At 40.8% G+C, this 20,332-nt stretch overlaps 1 protein-coding gene across 3 annotated transcripts in view; it reads left to right on the forward strand.

Annotated features, from left to right (window-relative positions):
• The window catches only part of FNDC3B (fibronectin type III domain containing 3B), a 190,977-nt gene that overhangs the window by 37,002 nt on the left and 133,643 nt on the right, over positions 1-20,332 (forward strand). For all 3 annotated transcript variants that reach the window (XM_064665854.1, XM_064665853.1, XM_064665852.1), the window contains exons 2-3: positions 596-734; positions 8,533-8,608. In XM_064665854.1, the coding sequence (XP_064521924.1) occupies positions 624-734; positions 8,533-8,608 (187 nt within the window). In that variant the 5' untranslated portion in view covers positions 596-623. The remainder of the gene's footprint in view (positions 1-595; positions 735-8,532; positions 8,609-20,332) is intronic.

A 20,332-nucleotide genomic window follows, 5' to 3' on the forward strand; every position in this document is an offset into this window, starting at 1 on the left:
TTGTTCTCTGTCTAGCACGGGGTGTTCAGAGCATGGGGGATGTGCTGTCCCTCCTGCTCCAGCAGAAACCTTAATCCTTTGGATCATGATTAAATGCAAGTCAGGTGTCTGCTTTTTGTGTTGTAGTGGCAGTTCATGCTCTTTACAAGGCCCTAGAAAGAAAATGAAGGTGTTTGGCTTTGAAGTGTGGCTATTGAGTGAAACTACTGTAACATCTTAATCATGGGAGTGATGTAGTTCTGAGAGCTGTGGTAGCAAGCAGGATGCTGATTTTTAGGAGAACAGCAAAGCCCTCTCAAAGTGTCTCAGAACTTTGCCTGTTTCAGTGGTGAGGGCTGAGGATTATAATTGTGGGAAAGAGTGGAATTCTGGTTAGTTGGTGTTTGGAAGTCTTGCATGGAAGTTTGACTTTCTGTACTTTTGATCCACCACTTAAAACCTCTGTTCAGAGCCGTGAGTTCCCGTGTGCCATCCTGATGCAAAACAAGGGGTCCTGCTTAAGTTGCTTGATGGCAAAACGACCTCCTGAAATGCAAGTGGTTTTTTTTTTTTTTCCAGGGTCTTTAACTGCTGTTTTGTTTTTTTTTCCTTGTAGGAAGTCCGTTCAGGGAAATTCTCCATGAATGTACGTCACAATGATGATGACCGACCAAATCCCGCTGGAGCTGCCGCCGTTGCTGAACGGGGAGGTAGCCATGATGCCTCACATCGTGAATGGGGATGCATCACAGCAGGTTAGTGAGCTTGGCTGGTTTAAATGAACTATTTGTGGGCCAACAAGGGATTTTTAAAACTTGAGAAGATGGCTTTCCTTAGTGCTAGGGAGGGCGCAGTATTTCCTGGGACGCAGAGCTCTGCCTTTGCACCGAAAAAGACATTAAAAACAATGCTTGAAGTGGACCATTAAATTGAATGTGTTTATTTGCATGTGTGTTCATTGAAGTAAAAATAATGGGATTGAAATAATGTCTGTAAGTGCTGCATATTTGCGGGCTTTGCGGAAAGTTAGTCTTATGATCTACTTGTGCTAACACTTGTCCAGGCGTCTCACAGTATCTGTGATGAGATTTTAAGATCTTAAAAATGCTGAGATTGGAAAAAAGGGAAGCAGGAAAGAAATGGAGAATAGCAGTGATGTCTGCTATTCTTGGCTTACCTGAATGTGCTGATCCCAGCAGGCCTGTGTACTACCCTGTGCTTCATTATAAGAAGCAGACGTGAATTTTGAGTGGGGTTTTTGAAGGAAGGTAAGTTTACAGTTGCTTTAATTTTTTTTCTGGGAGATATTCTCTAATAAGCTCGATCAGAAGTTGATAGAATGATCATAGGACCCTAATGATGCCCTCATGCTGGGTTACAGCCTGGAGGTTCAAGTTGATAGGTGGTAGCTTTGCAAACATGTCATTGGGGTTAAGGTTTCTCTTTGTAGAATATCTATCCTAGCAGTTTTTCTGTGTTACTCAATTTGGTTCCCTCCTGATGTGAGACATTTCAGCAAAGTATTTTGGTGAAGGTAGAAGCAAGCTGTCCTTCTCGAATCAATGTAAAATGTCATTGTCTTACTTCTCATTCTCCTTCCAAGCTGCATTTTGAGCTTCCTCAAGAGGAAGAATAATTTACTTTCCTTGTAAGCTTCGAAGGCTGTTTGGTTATCTGGATTCTAATTATGATGTAGATTTTCATTGCTGTGATTTTTTTTTTTTAAAGTAATTTCTGCACAGTGTGCTTTGACTTGAAAAAATAGAAAAGAAAGGTTTTAATGGTTGTATTTATCAAGTCTAATATTAATATGCTTAAGTGAAAGAACAATCTTATAGGATAGGATAATTGTTCTTTAAATACATGCTTTCTTCCTTTCTGGAAACCATTTATCAGGTCAGACTGTCCTGTAGGTCCTTCAGAAAGAATAAGTGAAGTGTTCTGAGCCCTCCTTTGAGATGGGGCTCTAAGCCCAGTCTTTCAGTTTCCCCATCCTTGATGATTCAGCAGCCTTGCTTGGCAGATGCCTCTGTTGCCTTTAAAGTAGTTTCTCAGCTAATGTTTTGCAGTAAAAAGAACTGCTGGTGCACTGGAAGCACATTGCTGCTTGCTTTTGCTGTGCTGTGCAAATGTGACTCAGCAGAACAGTTCTGGGCCAGGTCCCTCTTCTGCTTAAATGTTTGCTGGATGATGCTTTTAGACCTCATCACCTTATCTCTTTAAGTGCTTGTAGCTGGAATACCAGTTTTCCAGTGAGACTTTTTTGGCTTCTAATCTGGATGTGCCCTCATCAGTTGCAAAGCTTAACTACCTTTGTGCTTTATCATTTTCATCTTATTCCTGAAGCTTTAGTTGATGTCTTTGCTTTTTAAAAGTACAGTTCTAAAATGGAATTAAATTGGAATAAATGCTTTGATCTTGCAAATGGAACTATGTTAAATGTTCTTAACATGATTTATTACAAAGTAGAAGAGAATGTTAAGTGTTTGAAAGAGATTTATCTTAGTCACTTGCAAGGCAGGAACAGCCTTCAGGATAGACTCTCATAGAAATGACTTCCTTAGAAAGATGGCTTATATTACTCCATAAAGAGGTGCTAGTTTTAGGAAGACATGTGCTTTTACAGGGTGTAATTACAATCTCTATTAGAAAGCACCACAGCTGAGCTGATGGGAGATGAGGCATGTGGAGTTTTCCAGGCTGCAGTGTGGCCAGCAGGGAGATCAGTGCCTTGTGCCTTGGAGCTGACAGAATGGAGGGTCTGATGGGATGCTCTGGGCACACTTGCTGTTGCTCACCCTTATGTGTTACTGGATTTGTGGAGCCTCAGCTGTGCCAGCATGATAGAGCTGTGCTGTGAGCTGTGTTGGAAATGCTGAGCTCCAGAGAAAAGCCCTTTCTCGAAAGACCCATTTTTAAATATGTAGAAGAAAGATTGGAGCTGGTGAAACACCTTGGCTTTGCCAGCAGCCAGCTGGAGAGGGATGCAAAAGGCAGTTCTGCCAGTGAACAGTCCTGCAGTGTAAGGCAGTTGCATGGGAATGTTCATTTGCTCTATCTTCCTGAGGGTAAGTGCTGCAGAGCTGTACAGGGCAGGGCGAGGAATGTCTCTGCCTGCTTGAGTCTCTTCCCTAGACTACCCAAAATGGCATTTTTAACACTAACTTTTTTTTTTTTCAGTTTCCCACACTTTATTTCCACTACTGCTGACCGTATTTAATGCTTTCATGTCCCTTCCAGAGCTGCTGCTTACTCTGTTTCTGCTTTTAATCCACTTGTAACTCCTTTGGGGATTCAGGGAGCGATAATTAACCTTTTGGTCTAAGAATTTCAGTGCTTTCCTGTAGGTACTCCACTGCAAGCTCTAAAAAGGTTGTAGTAAAAAGTGGAGGGGCAGCTAGCTGTGCTACAGCACATCTGTACAGAATGTTGGGAGATGTAATGTGTTAAGTTTTATTTCAGCTGGGTTTACTCACTGTGCCTGCAAAGGTGTAGCAAGTTTTCTGCTTGCCTGATCTTTGTAAAGCTGTGTTTTACCAGCTCTGTGTTTTCACCATTTGGCTGGAGCTCAGGCACTGTGCATAGTGCTGGATGTGCTTGTTCTCATCTTTTGGGGTCACATGCTTTAAACGAGGGAGACAAGAGTCAGTCTGAATCAGGAATAAGATTTGGTACTTCCCTGTAGCACAACTCTGTGCACCGTGCAAGTGTTTGAGCTGTACCACAGCATCTGAGCTGAGTGAATGAACTTCCTCCCAGAATGTACAGTTACTTCTTCAGGGTTTCTTGAATTATATATTTGTTTTATTTATACTGCTTTTTTGGCATGTTTAATGTGTCATAAATTAGGAGGTTCAGAATCTGTCACTTATGGGCTTTGCTATTGAGAGCACTCAGGGTAAACTGACTGAATTGCTTCATGCCTCTTTTCATGCCTCTGTTTTTTGTCCTATCAAAAAAAAGATTGAGCCCAGAACACTGTTATTAGTTTTTAATGAAATACTGTTTAATTAGTTTTCAAAAGTCAGTGTTTTATTTTTTAAGATGTAGTGTGTTCCCTGTTTTTTTTTCTTACTGAAGAGAGGCTGAAAGTATTTACTCTTTCCACTCCCATGTGGCTGAAGAGAACTGTGTTACTAAGAAGAGTATTGCACCCAGAATTCTCTGGATCTTCCTGTGGATCTGGGGCACAGTTTTTTGTAAAGCAGAATACAGTACAGATCCAAGTGACTGTTTCGTTTTTTGGTGTTGAGTTGGTTTCTTCTTTTCCCCAAAGATGCGATGTATTCCAAAAGATTTGCACTGTAGAAATTGTAAATACAGTAAATTCTTATGATTTAAAGTGTTTGTGAGGAAGCTGTGGCTGGATCCCAGGGGGTGCCTGTGATGCCATGCTCCCCAGTTGTATGAAGCATGATACATCTAAACAGGGAAGGGAAAATTCACCACATGGAAAATGCTTAAGGGAGGGTTTTAATAAGCCACAGCAGTGCAAGGGGCTGTTTGACCATAGCAAGGAAAATGGTCCTTCTCATGAAGGGGAAATATTTTATATGGGGACTGTATTGCATCACATGGAGGCAGGTGAATGTTGTCCTACTCGCTGGCTCACCTGTGCTCACAGATGAGGGCCCACAAAGCAGCTGGGAGGTGATGGCCTGACTTGAGAGTGAGTTTTCTTCTATGTGCCTAAACACTTGCATAAGTAAACCAACAGGACACAAAAAAGTAGATAATATCATATGCCCTTTGGTCCCTATCAGGTAACATTTCTGTCTTTGTGTTAGACTGTTTATCCACAGTATATATAAATTTTATACCATAGAATCACAGAATTGTTCGGGTTGGAAGGGACCTTTTAAAGCTCATCTCATTCCAGCCACCTTCCACTAGACCAGGTTGATCCAAGCCCCATCCAACCTGGCTTTGAACACTCCCAGGGATGAGGCATCCACAATGTCTTTGAGCAATGTGTTCCAGTGTCTCACTGCCCTCATGGTGAAGAATTTCTTCCTAAAATCTAATTTTAACCTGCTCTCTTTCAGTTTGTATATTCCTGAACCTGAGCTTTAAGCCTGTGTTAGGTTTGTGGGCAGGTCTGTTAGTCTCTTTCCCAGCTCCCAGTAGGCACGAGAGACAGACAGTGGGAACAAGAGGGACACAACTGACATGTGCTTGGCTTGTCATGAGAACTTAGACTGGATGTACTGTGTGGGATTGTAAATATTTATAGTAACTATGCAACTTAGAAACATTCATCACTCAACAAACATGGCTTTCGATAAAATGTAATGACATTCTGAAATGCCAAATAAAAGCAGGAAGTGCATTATGGAAATAATAAGCTTTCTCTGAGGATGCAGCAGGTAAGGCTGGGCTTCAGCACTGGGTGGATTAAACTGTTAAATTAAACATCCAAGTACTTTTTAGGGAAAAGAAAAAACCTTTGGGACTGTGCTGCTGACGCCCTGCTTGCAGCTGTCACAAGGTCTGATTTTTGGATGGGAGGAGGCCAGGGACTGAAGCTGGGCTGGAGTGACCTCAGATGTCAAACCCCACCCTCGAGATGCTGCTGACCAGCACTGGGCTCCAAGTGGCTCTTCAAGCTCTCTCTCCTCTGTTGCCATCTCATAAATGTGCATATTCAGGATGATGAATATTGGAAGAGCCGTAGGGCAATTAAAGTTCATCTGGGTTTGTTTTCATTAAAATGAAGACATTATCTTTACACTTTTTTATTGCTTTCCTCAGATTTTTAATTAAAAGCTTTAGAGGCAAGGCGTTCTCATGAAGATCTCTTGTGTGAAAGGGAAGAGAAAAGCTGCTTTTCAGGCTGCAGAATATGGTTTTATTGTTTATGAGGATGTGGGGAAAAGTAAATCTCGGAATTAGTTTTATATACTTAGTGTGTATAAACAAAAGAAATTGCAGTGTGCCTGGACATTATTTGTCCCAGGAAACTGGGATAAATTGGGGGAGTTGGCTGGAAGATTGCCAATATATAATACTCAGTATGTGCTGGTTTAATGGTTTGGCTTCAGCTCTGTATGGTCGGTGCCCTGCAGTTGCAATCTCTTGTCATGTGCAGCACGGGGTGAGTGCAGAGGGGGTTGGGTGATGGGTTGGATTATTCCCCAGCTTTGGGAAAGGATAGGCTGGGGCTGGGTTGCAGCCTGATGGAAGGGTCTGCCTGCTGTGCAGGGCAAGTGGAGGATCTTGCCTGAGGAACCTGATCACTGCTCCTGGGTGTGAGTCCACTTCAGTTACACGTGTGTGCTGACTGTCCTCTGGACCCAGCCCTTGCTCCAGTGTTGACCCACATCAGTCACACATTGGCTATTCCTGTTTGCTCTTGATATGACTGCTTTCCCCCAGCAACAGCCTGTAAATGTTTTCTTCTGCTCCAAAGGTGGCTAATTTGAGCATCTGTCAATAAGGAGTTATTTCCATATCTATAACATTTTAATAGAAGCTACTATATATAAGTCCCAGGCTCAGTCCATGGGCTCGTGATGGGGGGGATGAAGCTGTGTGGCTGCTGCCCTACAGGAAACTCATTTGTTGCTGGAACAACTTGTTTGTTTTAAAAAAGTGTGTGAATTAGGCAAGGATAATGCGACTTCATTTTGACTATCATAAGCAACAGCTGTTATTGGGTATATAATCTTTTTTTAATGTGGAAATACAAGGAGTTATTTTTAAAGGACAGTTGCAGGCATGCTAATGTGGACACTTGGGCTGGTGATAGACTCCTTGGACAGGAATTTGTAAATGAATCCCTTCTGATAACTCTGTGATAGGGTTGTGTAGTCAGAGGAGTCCCTCTCTCCCTGTCAGTCTTGTATCTGCTGTTAAACTCAGCTCTCTGTTTTAGCAAAAAGGTGGAGCTTTTCATGCAGGAGGCCTCAGTCTGGTTAGTGTCTGTATTTTGAGGAGCTGGACCAAGCTCTTCCAAAGGTGTGAAGGTGTGCGAGGTCTTCTGATTTATGTTAATCAAATGCGTTAGTAAATAACGAGCTTTAGAGCCGCTGGTTTACGCATCTAATGCAAATAAGCTGATGGAATATTTTTATAATTCTTTGCTTCTTTGTGTTCTGGTTTCTGGCTTGTTGGTTGTTCTGGGGTTTTTTAAGCCGGATGACATTGCTTTGCTCTGTGATTCTGTTGACCTGATGCCCATGTCCTGTTGTGGATAATTCATGCCTATTCATACCAAAAGAGCACTTAAATGCTGTCACTTAAATGTCGATTGTTTGGAGATTAGCGATGGAATGGCTTTGTGCCTCTTATCTTTTCTGAACCATTTATTGTGCTCTGTATGCTGGATCAGATCCACACTGATCAGCGCTCCCTGAGAAGTGATAGTTGCAGACAACATAATGGCTTTCATATGTCATTTCTCTGATTTCCAGCTTGTGCCTTAAAATTGTTGCTGGAATAATGGGTTTCTGTAGGATTACTGTAATTCAAAAGGTCATTTAGGTAATAATTATCTGGTTTAAGGAATTCAGAAACACAACATGAATTCAAATTCTGTCTTTCCAGATAAAATGACTAAATTCTGCATGCAGACGTCCCAGAATGTAAAGACCAGACCTAAAGTTGGAGAGGAAGGTTTCACCAAAAAAAAAAAAAAAAAAAATTAGGTTAATCTTGGTATAATCTGAAAACTTAGTTCATATCTTGATGAACTTCTGACAATGCACAGTTTGCAGAAGTGTGTTTAAAGTATTTTAGTAACAGTTTCACAAACAGCAAGAGGGGATAAATGGTCACTAGTTCCCAGTGAAACTGTCCATTAAAGAAAGAAATGTAAATAAAAACTTTTAAACCCATGATTTCAGACACTGGAAAATGAATAAAGATGTGTATAACATACCCTGAACTGGGACACACTGTGGTGCTTCCTGGTGTTTGTAGCATTCCCATCATCTGCAGAATTCAGCAATGGGACACGGGGGTGAGCTTTTTATTATTTAAAAAAATATTATATTTGTTAATACCTAAATAGTTCATTGCTGGTTCTGCATGCAGCTGTTGAACTGTGTGTGTGCCTATAGATTTTGCTTAACTGAGATCTGCTATGTGTAAGACTGAAGGATAAATTTTAAAAAATGTAACAAATCAACTTCCCTTACACAGCAAAAGAACTTCTATTCCTGTGAACTTGAAATCCCAGCATGGGTTGGTGCTGCCTTAAGTTTGTTACGTGTGCTCTCGGCTCTCGTGTGCCAATGATCTGAAGATTTATGTCCTTAGCTATCAGCATTTGGCCAAGTTAAACACACTCTCAAGAGTTTGGTGTGGATCCCAAAGCCATAATTCCCACCTGTGCACCACCAAGTTACATCTTTATTTCAGCTCTCGAAATGTAGACGAGTAGGTGGACTTCAAATCTCTACCTGCTCTTGCACCCTGCTGGTACCCAAAGATGTAGTGTACCAGTCTGTTCAGTCCACGCCTCTTCCAGAGAAAGGATAATATGCTTGTGTTGGGGAAAATTCATTTTTGAAGATCACAGTGAAACAAATTTTTTTTTATTTCTTTCTGCAGGTCTTTTTCGTTCAAGTTAATCCAGGTGAAACCTTTACAATAAGGGCTGAGGATGGAACCCTCCAGTGCATCCAAGGTAAGAGGATACATGAATATGTGGATGAGCATTGCTTGCATTATGGAATACTATTCTGTCATCTCCCCAAAAATGGGATATGCAGTTCTGAAAATATACTGAAGCACTTAGGAATGAGAAACTGCAGACGTGGCTGCTCTATGTATTCTAGGAGTTTAATATCTCCAGAATGAGTCATGACTTTCTTGGAAGTCTAGGAGATTTCTCTAGAATTTATTTGTTAGTTATTTGTCAGTCCCATTTTGCAGTCTCTTTGCATCTTTTCTGTGCCCCCTCCCACTTAGAAAGTGGAGAGTGGGTGGTTGTTGCTTGTAGTTCCATCCCCATGGAAATGATGAATTAATAGTTGTTTGAGATAGACCTTACAGAAGCTTCCCTGAACACCATCCAGGACTATTTGGTCTTGATGAGCAATAATAACAGCAATTTAAAGCTGCTTGTTGAGATTTATAGCCAACATGCTGTGTGGTAAGAAATTGGTCCATGTGGCAATTAACAGAGGAATAAAGTTGGCTACTCCTTTTATTTGAAATGAATGCTTTATTCTGGCTTAGTACATTAAAGATTTCCATTACAAATATAATTATGACACCATTTATTTATAATTTTGCTCTTGCTCAAAGTGGTGTTCAGACAGTGTATTTAAATGAATGCAACTTGAAACCTCCTGGTTCTGTATTCCCAGTAATTTAACATGTTTGTGCCAATGGGGCTTGTTTGCTACTCATCAGCAGTCTTTCATAAAATTGATTTAGAATTTGTAACATAAAATAGTCTCCTTTTTTTTGCTAGAGCTGCAGTATTGACCACCGAAGTACACATGTTTATTTGTACACACCCTTTAAGTTCAGTCTGAAAATTCTTTGTAGTCTTTACCTGCTAAAGCTTCAAATCCTACTTTATTGTAAAATATGTTTATTGCTGAAATAAGTACGTGCTTCAAACACAGAAGAGCACCTGACCGTATTCCTGTTGTGTTTTTTTGTTTGTTTGGTTGGTTTTTTGTTTGGTTTTTTTGTTTTGTTTTGTGTATTTTTTTATTTTTATTTTGGTAAAGCTGTTTTCACAGTGCAATTTGGAATTTAAATAGTGGTAATAGTGATCTATTGCAGAAGAGATCAGCCAGCAAATATACTAAGATTGGGATTCGTGACAGTTCTGTTTTTCCTGTGCTCATTATAAAAGGCTTATTTTGTGTGCAGTTTTTTTGGATATTACACACCTCCTTGCTCCACAAAACTTAGTGTCTCTTTTTTCCCCATGACAGAGTATTTTGTGTGTTTAAAGGTTAATGTATTTCCTATATGTAGGGCAGCACTCGGACAATAATGATGCATTTTCTGTTGCTCCCCCAGTGCACTATGACTAGCAAGATACAGAATAATTTTAGCACTATGTTAAGGCAGCATGAAAGTCTCTTTTTGGGCAGTGCCTGTGAGCTGGTGGCTCCCTGTGGAACGGATGATACTCGCTTTTTCCTTAGTGCCACGCATTCACTGTTATAAGATGTGCTTGTAAATATTCACAGTATGAAGGGCTGCTTTATTATAAATTGGGTGATTCTCTTGAGTTCAGGGAGTGAACACTGTTAATAAAAATTTGAGATGTTGTGGCTTGGTTACACTAAATTCTTCAGGATATACGAAAGCTGCTCTTCCCTTTGGCGTGTGACTGTTCTGCAGGGACAGCTAATTTTGCTTATGTAGAGGAATTTTTTTAGCATTTTTTTACATATGACTTCTTGAGAAGCTTGAAATCTTCAGGTTGTGCCCCTGGAGCCTGTTCTGGAAGTCCTCTGAGCCACTCCTTGGTGTCCAGGACCCTGTTTGGCTGCACAGCTGTGGTGTATATGGGGATGGGTGGTGATGCTGTGCTTTAGAGGACTGAAGCAAAAACAACAGAGAAAAAGAAGTCTTAGTGTATCTTCATTTGTCTTCTCAAAGTTGGAAGAAAGGTACTTGCTTTAGGAAAACCTCTGTGGAATATCCTCTGTTTTAAACACCCTGAAGTGTAATTAGCCACTAATTGAGTAATCACTGTTTTAAACCAGAAAGAATGGATGCACATCTGAATGTCTCTGTTTTGTATTAAGAAATCCTTAATACAAAAACTTTTTCCAGTTCCTCGGGGTTGCACCAGTAACATAATCAGTGGAAACTTCAAAAATAAAAATACTCCTGAGAAACTACCCCCTAAACACTATAAAACTGGAATAAGTGTGTACTGGTAATTGAAGGTGCAATGTGTTACAGCAAGTGCTCTCTCCATTCCTGTTTTCTATGTGCTTGTAGCTGGAGGTGACTTGTTTAAGATGCTGATTTATAAGTCCCATAGATCACTGCGTCGGGCTGGATTAAGCAGCTCTTGGAAACGGCAGTGGCTGGGAGAAGTTCAGTTGGTCAGTGGGCATGGAGAGGGTCTGTGGTTTCCTTGAGAGGACAAACTTAGAGAAAATAAGTAAAAAAAAAATGCAAAAAAATCTGGTCTTTTGAAAAAATCAAGCCCTTCAATGCACAGTCCCCACATCAGGTTATTTAAGGAAGTGTCTGAGCAGTTCCAGGTGCTCTCACCAGGACTTATGTTGTCAGCTGACTTCCTCAGGGTTTACCTCCACCGTCCCACGCGATAAAAGAGACGCTGTGGTATGTGACTTTTGTAGCCTTTGTAACCACAGCCAAATAAAGGAGTAAAGAAGGGGAATGTTGGGGATTAATTGAGATTAATTTTTTAATAGTTGCTGGAAGCTGAATCAAGTGGAAGCCCGGGGCCTGGCACTGCCTGTGGGGGCAGGAGGCACGTGCTGGGCTGTTAGACACCTGAGTGCTTGCTGAATATTGGGGCTGGCCACCTGGGCTGTGTTACAAAGCAGAAACATAAAGCACATCCTTTATTTGTGTGCCATTACATGACCAGTCTTTGTTCCTTTTAAGCCCTGTGTGTGTTAATGACAAAGTATTAGTGTACTTCCTCTGGGACTCCCAGTATCCCTGGGGAGCAGGGGAGGGAAGCCCTGCTCGCCCTGTGCTGCCAACCACCCAGACTGAGCTCTGGGCTCTGACTGCAGAGCTGTGCCTCTGTGGGTGGTTCAGGGCAGGCTGATTTAGGATCTTAGTTCGGTATCTTTGAGAGATGAAACGGCTTTATGTGCTGTATCATCAGTATTTTAAGAGCTGCTCTTTATATGAAGTTTTGACAGATAATAAATACTTCATAAATGCGTCAATACTTTAAATACTTCATTTCCTTTTCACATTTTTTCCACTTAATTTTTCACAAACTCGGGTCTTGACTGTTGCTAGCTCTGCAAGAAAAGGACAAGGGCAGGGCATATCCTCACCCATTTCTTTGCTCAACTATTAACTGTGGACCTTCTACTTCCTTTATATGAAAGATTGCTGCTAGCTAGTGCTTTGGGGTAAAACCACACTAAATGAAATATGGGAAAGAGTGAGAATATGGATCTGATCAACTGTAGAATGGGACTGAAACAACTCTCTATATTTAAAGAAAAAAAATATTCTGCTTTCTGGATTTCAGAATAAATAGATCCCGGGAAATTCCCCTTTTCCTACTGAAGAGTGATGTTTTTAGCCATTATCTTAAGATCTTTGGTAGGAACTTCTGTTGCTACCTGAGAATTGTCATTCACACTTCACAAATGGACAGTTTGTGCATAGTTTGGGGCAGTGAAGCTGTACTTGAGAATCTGTTCAGAGCTTTTTCATCCTGAAAGGCAATAATGCCAAGCTGTCATACCCACTGTGCTATGAATAATATGGACAGAATGATTATTCTGGTGCCACTTGACCTTGCTTGTCACTCACATGTTGGAAATACATACGTACAGAGTATGCAGACTGCGTGAAGCTTCTATCCATTGATCACACAGAACTGCTCAATTATTGCTAAATGTCCTTTTTGTTGCCATCCATCTGAATCATCCTCAAGCTGGGGTCTCATTTTCTGCCACAAAGCAACCAAACTGAGTTTTCTGCTCTGTAATTTTCTGTATACGTGTAAAGTTGCAAAAAGCCTGTAACAAGGGTGGAAGAATAGGTAGCAGAAAAGCAGCTGACAGAATAAAAATTGGAATTCCTGGTATATTCTGCCTAACCCATGCTGCTGGAAATACACTTGAAACTCACCTCTAGCCTTTGTTCAGTATGCCAGCACAAAGTTTGGGATAGTGAAGCACAAACTTTGTCTGAAAAGAAAACATATATACTAATGGGAAAAAAACATGCTTTAGTTCTGGCCTTGAACAGGGGGAATTCACCCTTGCACAGGGTAAACAAGGCTGTGCATTAAACTGGCTTTTGTGATTTATTCAAGGACAAGGTACAGATGTGCATTGGCATAGAGGGCTTATAGCTATGCTGAAGCATTAACATCTGTGTTGTAAACAAGAACCTAAATTGCCTTTGGGTGGTTACATTTTGAAATGAAAATAGGATAAAAACATAGGCAGTTCACTAATACTGATATTTCTTTCAAGTGATGTTTTCAAGTGTTTTGCCATTGAGGCTGAACTTGAAGCCCTTGCTTGTTCTTATCTTACAAAACAAAGAATGCAAGCACTAAATTTCAGTGCTGCTTTTCTTGTGGCTCTAAAAGTGAGTAACTTGAGAGAAAGGGCAGAAGTATGCTAAAAATCTAGCAGTGGTTTCTCAAATGAAAGATTTCCTGGAATTATTATTCCCTTAATTTGCTGGGTGGGTGGGGTTTAGTGTGATAATGCAAAGGAATGGATACTATTAAAGGTTGAACAGCTGTATATTTGTGTAGGGAGAGTGTGTATGTCAGTGAAATAAGGCTGTTGGTATAGTCTAAGCAAACCAAACAAAGTCTGCTTGTTTGTTGTTTTTTTTCCCCTTTATGGTATGAGATTTGAAACGAGGAAGTGAGTCAGTTTCTTGCAGGGAAGGAAAGAGTTGAAAATAGATGGGACATGGTAGAAGCAATGAGCAATACCTGTGGTGTGTTACTGGTGGGGACAAGGGTGCCAAGATGAGAGCGGTGACGGGCACACACAAGGGAAAAGGTTGGTCAGAGATTCACTGAATGGTTTGGGTTGGAAGGGACCTTAAATATCATCTCATTCCCACCCCCTGCTGTAGGCAGGGACATCTTCTGCTAGACTAGGTCTCTCCAAGCCCTGTCCAACCTGGCCTTGGACACTTCCAGGGATGGGGCAGCCACAGCTTCTCTGGGCAACCTGTGCCAGGGTCTCAACACCCTCACGGGGAAGAATTTCTTCCTAACATCCAATTTAAACCTGCCTTCTCTGTTTGAAACCATTACCTCTGCAATAACCATTGTTCTGTTGCTAAATGCCAAAGTCTCTCTCCACGTCTCTTGGAACCCCTTCAGGCACTGGAAGGGGCTCTAAGGTGTCCCCAGAGCCTTCTCTTGTCAGCCCAAATAGCCCCAACTCTCAGCCTGTCTCCATAGCAGAGGTGCTCCAGTCTTTTGATCATCCTCCTAACCCTCCTCTGGACTCTATCCTTCTTCCACATTCTTCTTAGTTGGCGGCCCCAGAGCTGGATGCAGTACTCCAGGTGAGGTTTCTCAAGAGCAGAGCAGGGGGGAGAATCACCTGCCTTGACCAGATAGTCACTCAGGTCAGAGGTTGGGGTGAAAAAAGCTGAAGGAGGTGGAACAAAAAAATACAGGCACAGGTTAACTGGCTGTGTTTGCAGTGCTGCAGGTTTACCTGGTGCTCAGAGTGCCTGTTCTGTTGCTCTGCAGGTGCAGAGGCAGGTGTTGCATTCCTCATGGGTGGAACTGGCATGGTTTCAGTCTGAGATGAAATAATAGTGGCACCTGAAATCACGTTGTTTTGGAGAGGTTTACAGAAGGCTGGAAATACACTTTAATAAAGGGTAACTGGTGAAATCTGCACCTGGAAGGTTCTTTGGGCCCTTCAGGGCAGGCACTGCCTGTGCACAGATGAGAGCCAGGGGCTGGGGTCAGGCTAGTTCAGTACCTGCTTCTGTCCAGAGCATCTTCTGAATTATCAGAATTTGTCCCTTGCTTAAGTTTAAATAAATTTATGACTGTTTTCAAAATATGCTTCAAAGCACTGCATAGATTAGAACATTAAATTTGGCAAAGCAGGAAGAAATAGTCCTTTTTCACTTGTGTCTTCTGTCTGATGGTAGTTGGGAAATGCATGTGGTCAGGCATGTTCCTGGGACATGGAAAGGGCTCCGGGGCACATACCAAGGTGCATGGGAGCAGGACAGGATGGATGTGCTTTGGCTTTGTCAGGGAATAGAGGGTGAAATGCAGGGTAAGCTCTGATTTTTGTTTCTACTTGTTTCTCCCAAGTGTTTTGGCTCTTTCCACCTACGTGCTGGTGGGCAGGCTGGTTGCACGGGATGGAAAACTTTCTGTAGGAAATGTAGTTTCATTCAGGCTGTTTTGGTCATTAGGGTTTGGAGCAAAACGATCTGTGTGGTGGTGTTTTAAAATACAGCTCTTGGAATTAAATAGCTTTTGTTTACACTTTGTTTATTAAGTTTTGGCTCACTTTCTTTCTGTTTTACAGTAAAGGCCCTTTTCATCCTATTATGTTTTAAAAAGTAACTCTTACTACTCATTTATGTCGTTTTACTTGACTTACAGTACTTGGTGTCTAGATTTAATGTTTGATGGGAAAGCCAGGCCTGCAATACCCATTGGTCTCCTTGGTGTATCAACACATTTAAATAAGTTTTTGATTTATTAAAGTTCTTTCTAGTAACGGACAAATGAGAAATTATCTGCACAAGCATCCTGCAGAACAAAGCTGTGGCCGAGAACTCTAATCTGGAAGAATCCCGTGTCACTGTAATTCCTGTCTAATCATCCTTTGTTGTGTTGGCCAAAATATTTGCTTTTCATAACAATAGTCAGTATCATCCTTTAGAGGCACTGTGACCATCTTCTGTCTTGGGCAGCTTTGGAGTGTCCACAAGCTCAGCTCTGTAGCATGGGCACATCCCCAGACCTGGGCTCAGTTGTGCTTTTCCTGTTGGGATTATATCCATGGTGCACTCCGTAGTCTTTCAAAGCTGTAGCTATAAACCACCAGTTGTTAATACTTAATCATATAATAGATACTATTCTTTTATTTTCACGTAGTTGCCCAATTGTTAATCAGAAAATACCAGAATTTGCGGTGTAACCTTTTATCCTTTGTGTTATTTCTGGTATTTTTGGTGACTACCTGTATGTCAGAGATGGGTGCTTTGGCCTTTTAGTGTTTGGTCACCTTAGAAAACTATAGTCCTGATGGTGCAGCATTTATCCTTCCATATGCAATAAATAACTTCCAGGGTTTTATACCCTGGTGAAATTTGTGTTGAAATCTAAGAAGAGAGAGCAAAGGGCTTTTTCCAGAGTAGATTTTTCCCATGTTATTGTCAGTGAGATCATACCTCCATTCTCCACTCATCTCATGGACTTTGTTTTTAGCACACTACAATCAAGTATAGGAAACCATGTAAGAAGCCAAGAGTAAACAATGGGATGCTTTGTTTACTGTGTGAATAATCTTAGCTTCTCCATTTTAAAGCCGATAATGCTAAGAATAATCATGGAAATTTATTTTGCATGTGTGCTATTAAATCTTGAACCAGATGCACCTGCACTAGTAGCTTAGCTCTGTGGAATATCTACTCCCTTACGATTGGTAGCTGTTATTTATTACAGCTCCTCTGACACAAAAGAAAAGAAAAAGGAAACTTGGCATGTAACTAAATTTTAATTTGACTTAATCTTTCCAAATCCCAAAGTTTGAATGTTTTACTGTATACACTGTGAGGAGAGAAAGGAAGAGCAGTACAGCTGGAACTGGAAATGTTTTCGAAACACTATGACTTTTGTGAGACCCTTGCTAATGGTCTGTGTCCACCTATGCTGGAGGGATGGCCACAGTCTCTCCTGCCCCTGCAGCCTGGTCCCTGGGGAAGCCACTGCCCTGGGATGGGACCTGGCAGCCAGTGCCATGTCCTGCTGACGTGGCCTCTGGGCAGAGGAGCTTTGGCCCAGGAGATGGGCAGGGGCAGAGTCACCAGCAGGGTGAGAAGTAAATTAAGACTTCAACCATTCCAGTTTGCACGTACATAAAAATGAAGCATCCTGCTTCCCAGCAGAACAGCATCTAAATGAGCAGAGAAGTAGTTCTTGAAATTTGTCCTTTACTAAAAAGAAAATTTTTTTTTTTTTTTTTTTTGAATGTCTAAGAATCTGCTGCTGGGAAAAGCATTTATCTCTAGAATTAGGACAGCAGACTTGAAAGACTAATGTTAGAACATATGGTCTGGGCTATAATTTCAGACTTTTTTTGGGTTTGTAAATATGCAGGACTTGCATTTGGGGTTTGCGTCTGTCCTTATTTTACTTGTGTGAGTATGTGTGTGTATATATACACATATATATATATGTCTGACAGAATCAGTAAACATGGTACATTCAAACTAATTTGAAGGGCACTTGGAAAGGCTGTTTCATACACCATACTATCAATTTTGAAAAGTCTCCCAGTATCTCTGGATCTCTCCCCAAAGCACAGGGGTGCTCTGTGAGCTCATTGGTATCTGCAGGAATGCTGGAGTTGTCAGTGTCAGCCCTGCTCAAAGACAAATAATCCTCCAAGTGCAGACCCAGTGCATTCCAATTAATGGTGTCAGGATTTTAAAGTCCAAGATCCACATTCTTTTCCCAGTCTACTCAGGCTGCAGACCTTGCAAACCCATTAGTCAGTTCTTTTAGTCCTTTTACAGTGTATTAGTGCAGCTACAATGCTGAGTTAGTAAAAGAATTGTAGTAATTTTTCTTTAATCTGAAGCAATTATATTTGTTGAGCAGAAGAGTCACAAAATTATTCTATCATCTTTATTAAATTCTATTAAATTTTATTCTGTTAAATTCTATTACTCCTCCTCATAGGCAAATGTTTAGTTTCCTACACTTTTTATTCTTTAACCTGTGTAAGGTTAATGTTGATGTAGGAGATGTGGATTGGGGATGGGGATGAATCACATTGTCACTTAGAATCATTGTATGGCTTTTACCATTATGTTTCTTATTTCTATTTTTGAAACAAATCTCAACTTGGATAAGTAATAATAATGAATTTAAGTGGTGAAGAATGTAAATGAGATTGTTGATTTTGCTAAATTTTAAATTGTATTTATTTCTACCATAGGAAAAAAAACATAGTGGTTGTTGAAAACTGTATTGAATCAGCTGTTGATTCTGCTGTTGTCAGATTTCTTGGGCTGGGTAGCTTTCACTCTCTTGACAGTCTAACCCCTGCTATATTTAGATACAGTTTGTGTGATCATATCCTTAACAGCATTATTTGTTCCTTCTGCACCAGTATTTTCTTGTGGTCACTGCAATAGGGTGGGTTCTGTGCCTGTGACATCAGCAGGTCATTTTCTGTGTAATGAATTCATGTTTGTTAATATAGGTTTGAAGAATAGATGTTATTAGCAGAAACAAATTGCTGAGTCATTTTTGTCATGCAAGCATCACTGGCTTCAAAACAAGAAGGAAAGGAAAAAGACCCCATTCAACCACATTATCCAGTGTGAAATTGCTAACTTTGGACAATCTCAGAGTTGTAGGCTGCCATCCAGTCATATCAGTAATAGTTTTTGAACAGTAAATCTAGAATCTGATCTAATATTCCAGATTATTTAGTCCAAATATCCTAGAAACAAATAAACCTACACTGTGATTTACTCATTTAAGCGCAAGACTTAATTTTCATTTTTCATTTCTTTGTGGGCTAGAGAGAATCAGATACTGCTTAAAAATCAAGCTACTCCTGGAGATGAAGTGGGAGTTTTGTTGTTTTTTTCAATGTTAAACAAAAGACCAAGTTCTGTCATAATTTGTGCAATTTAGTTTTTTATTAATTTGCCCCATGTGTTATAATGTAAAGATTCAGGGTTCTGCACATGCTTTGTTAATAAGCTGTGTTTGATTACTGCTTATGACTTCTTGACTTCTTGATTACATTATTAACAACAGTTTTGATGGTGTGTTTTGTGGATTTTTTTTTTCTTGCTGCTGCCTTTTTTTCCCTCTAAGTTTATTCCTCTTGTTTCTGTTGAAAGTGGGATGGGGGAACACTTGAGTGTGGATGGGTTGGCAGAAGCAGTGCTTCCCCCTCTGGGTTTGTGTTAATTCTCTGACAGTACCCTCCATAGGAGGTTTTGTAAAATCTTTAGTAGTACAGAACCTTGTTAACCCAGTGTGCATGGGAAGGATTGCAAATTATTCATCAGCAAGGTTTATTTTTGCTTCTTATGGCAAGCGAAGGGCTTGTGACCCTGCAGGTATAGAAGAAGAAAGCTGAGGAACCTGCGCAGAAACCTTGGTGTAAGGCTTTGTCAGCAAAATGTTCTCATCATTATGGTATGGGAAGGCTTTGGTATTACCAGTGCTGGCCAAGCAATTTTTTTAGCTTTAAATATGTGGGTGTTTTTTTTTTTTTTTTTTTTTTTTTTTTTTTTTTTTTTTTATCTGTACAGCTTTCGAGCAAAGTTTCATAAGTGACCTTGTGGCCTATAACTATCTGTGTACTGCTTATGCAAACTTCACCTTTTAAGTGACGTGCACGTTAAGTAAGGTTTTACTGTGTTATTTGTAAAAACCCAGCCTAAAATTCCTAGAAACTCGTAGACTTTTGGTTGTCCTGCCTGCTGCTGCTGAGGGTCAGGCTCTTCAAATGCCATCTTGGCTCGGCCGCTCCAGATGACCTCGGCATAACGTGATAAAAGACTATTTTTGTCTCAGCAGACGATATTATCTCATCATAACATTTTTGAACGTTTCTAGCTGGATTGTTCTGAATGTTGGAGCTGTGCCTGGAGAGGGGACTGAAACACAATGCCTGCCATTCTCAATTGTGTGAGCCAGAGCCTTTTGGTTTGATGGTGGGACCATGGTGAGTAGGGTGGGAGTGAGACATTAATGAGGTCCTTCCAGTCCAGAGCCCAGCACCTTTTGCCTTGAGACTTACATTAGCTCAAGCAGGTTTAATTTCTATGCCAAGCATTTGTGTTATGATAGTATGTGTGTCTCTGTTTGTGTATGTATATATTTATATAAAAATAGATATAGAGATGTATAAATACATACAAATATAAATATGGTAATTTTTTCACCTTCAGACAGTTACTCAGCTCTCCAAAGCTGTTCCAAGCATGGCTCTCCTCTGGGTGGAAGTTCTTCTAGTCTTTGGTACCAACATGGAAATGGCAAGCAAGTGCCACTGGGTGATTTGCCCGCAGGATTTTCACTGAGGCATCATTAAGGTTACTTAACAAGTTAGAAGTACTTTGCCTCCCTCGAGGGAGAATTCTGATATTTGGAGTGTTTATCAGTCATCTGCAAAACTGAATTAACATAATTGGTGGCTAATTGTTTGCAAGAACTGTGAAATACAATTATGAAGAGTTAGGCTAAAACCAATTGTGTTTATGAAATCTAGCATAAGAAATGCTATATTAATCCTGCCTCAATACCAGGAAACGCAATTAGTGTAATTAAGACTATCATATTGTAATTTTCTTGGCGACTAGAGGCCTTGGCAGCCTCTTTCCCCTGCCAGGGCGGCTGGAGCGGAGCAGGTTCCTGTCGGCGGCTCCTTCTGCTGCCGCTGCCAAGGGAGTTATAAAATGACTTTGTTTACCCCTGTTGGGGATGCAGGAGATGCAGCTGCTA

This window comes from Pseudopipra pipra, chromosome 10, assembly GCF_036250125.1.
Source record: "Pseudopipra pipra isolate bDixPip1 chromosome 10, bDixPip1.hap1, whole genome shotgun sequence".
NCBI lineage: Eukaryota > Metazoa > Chordata > Aves > Passeriformes > Pipridae > Pseudopipra > Pseudopipra pipra.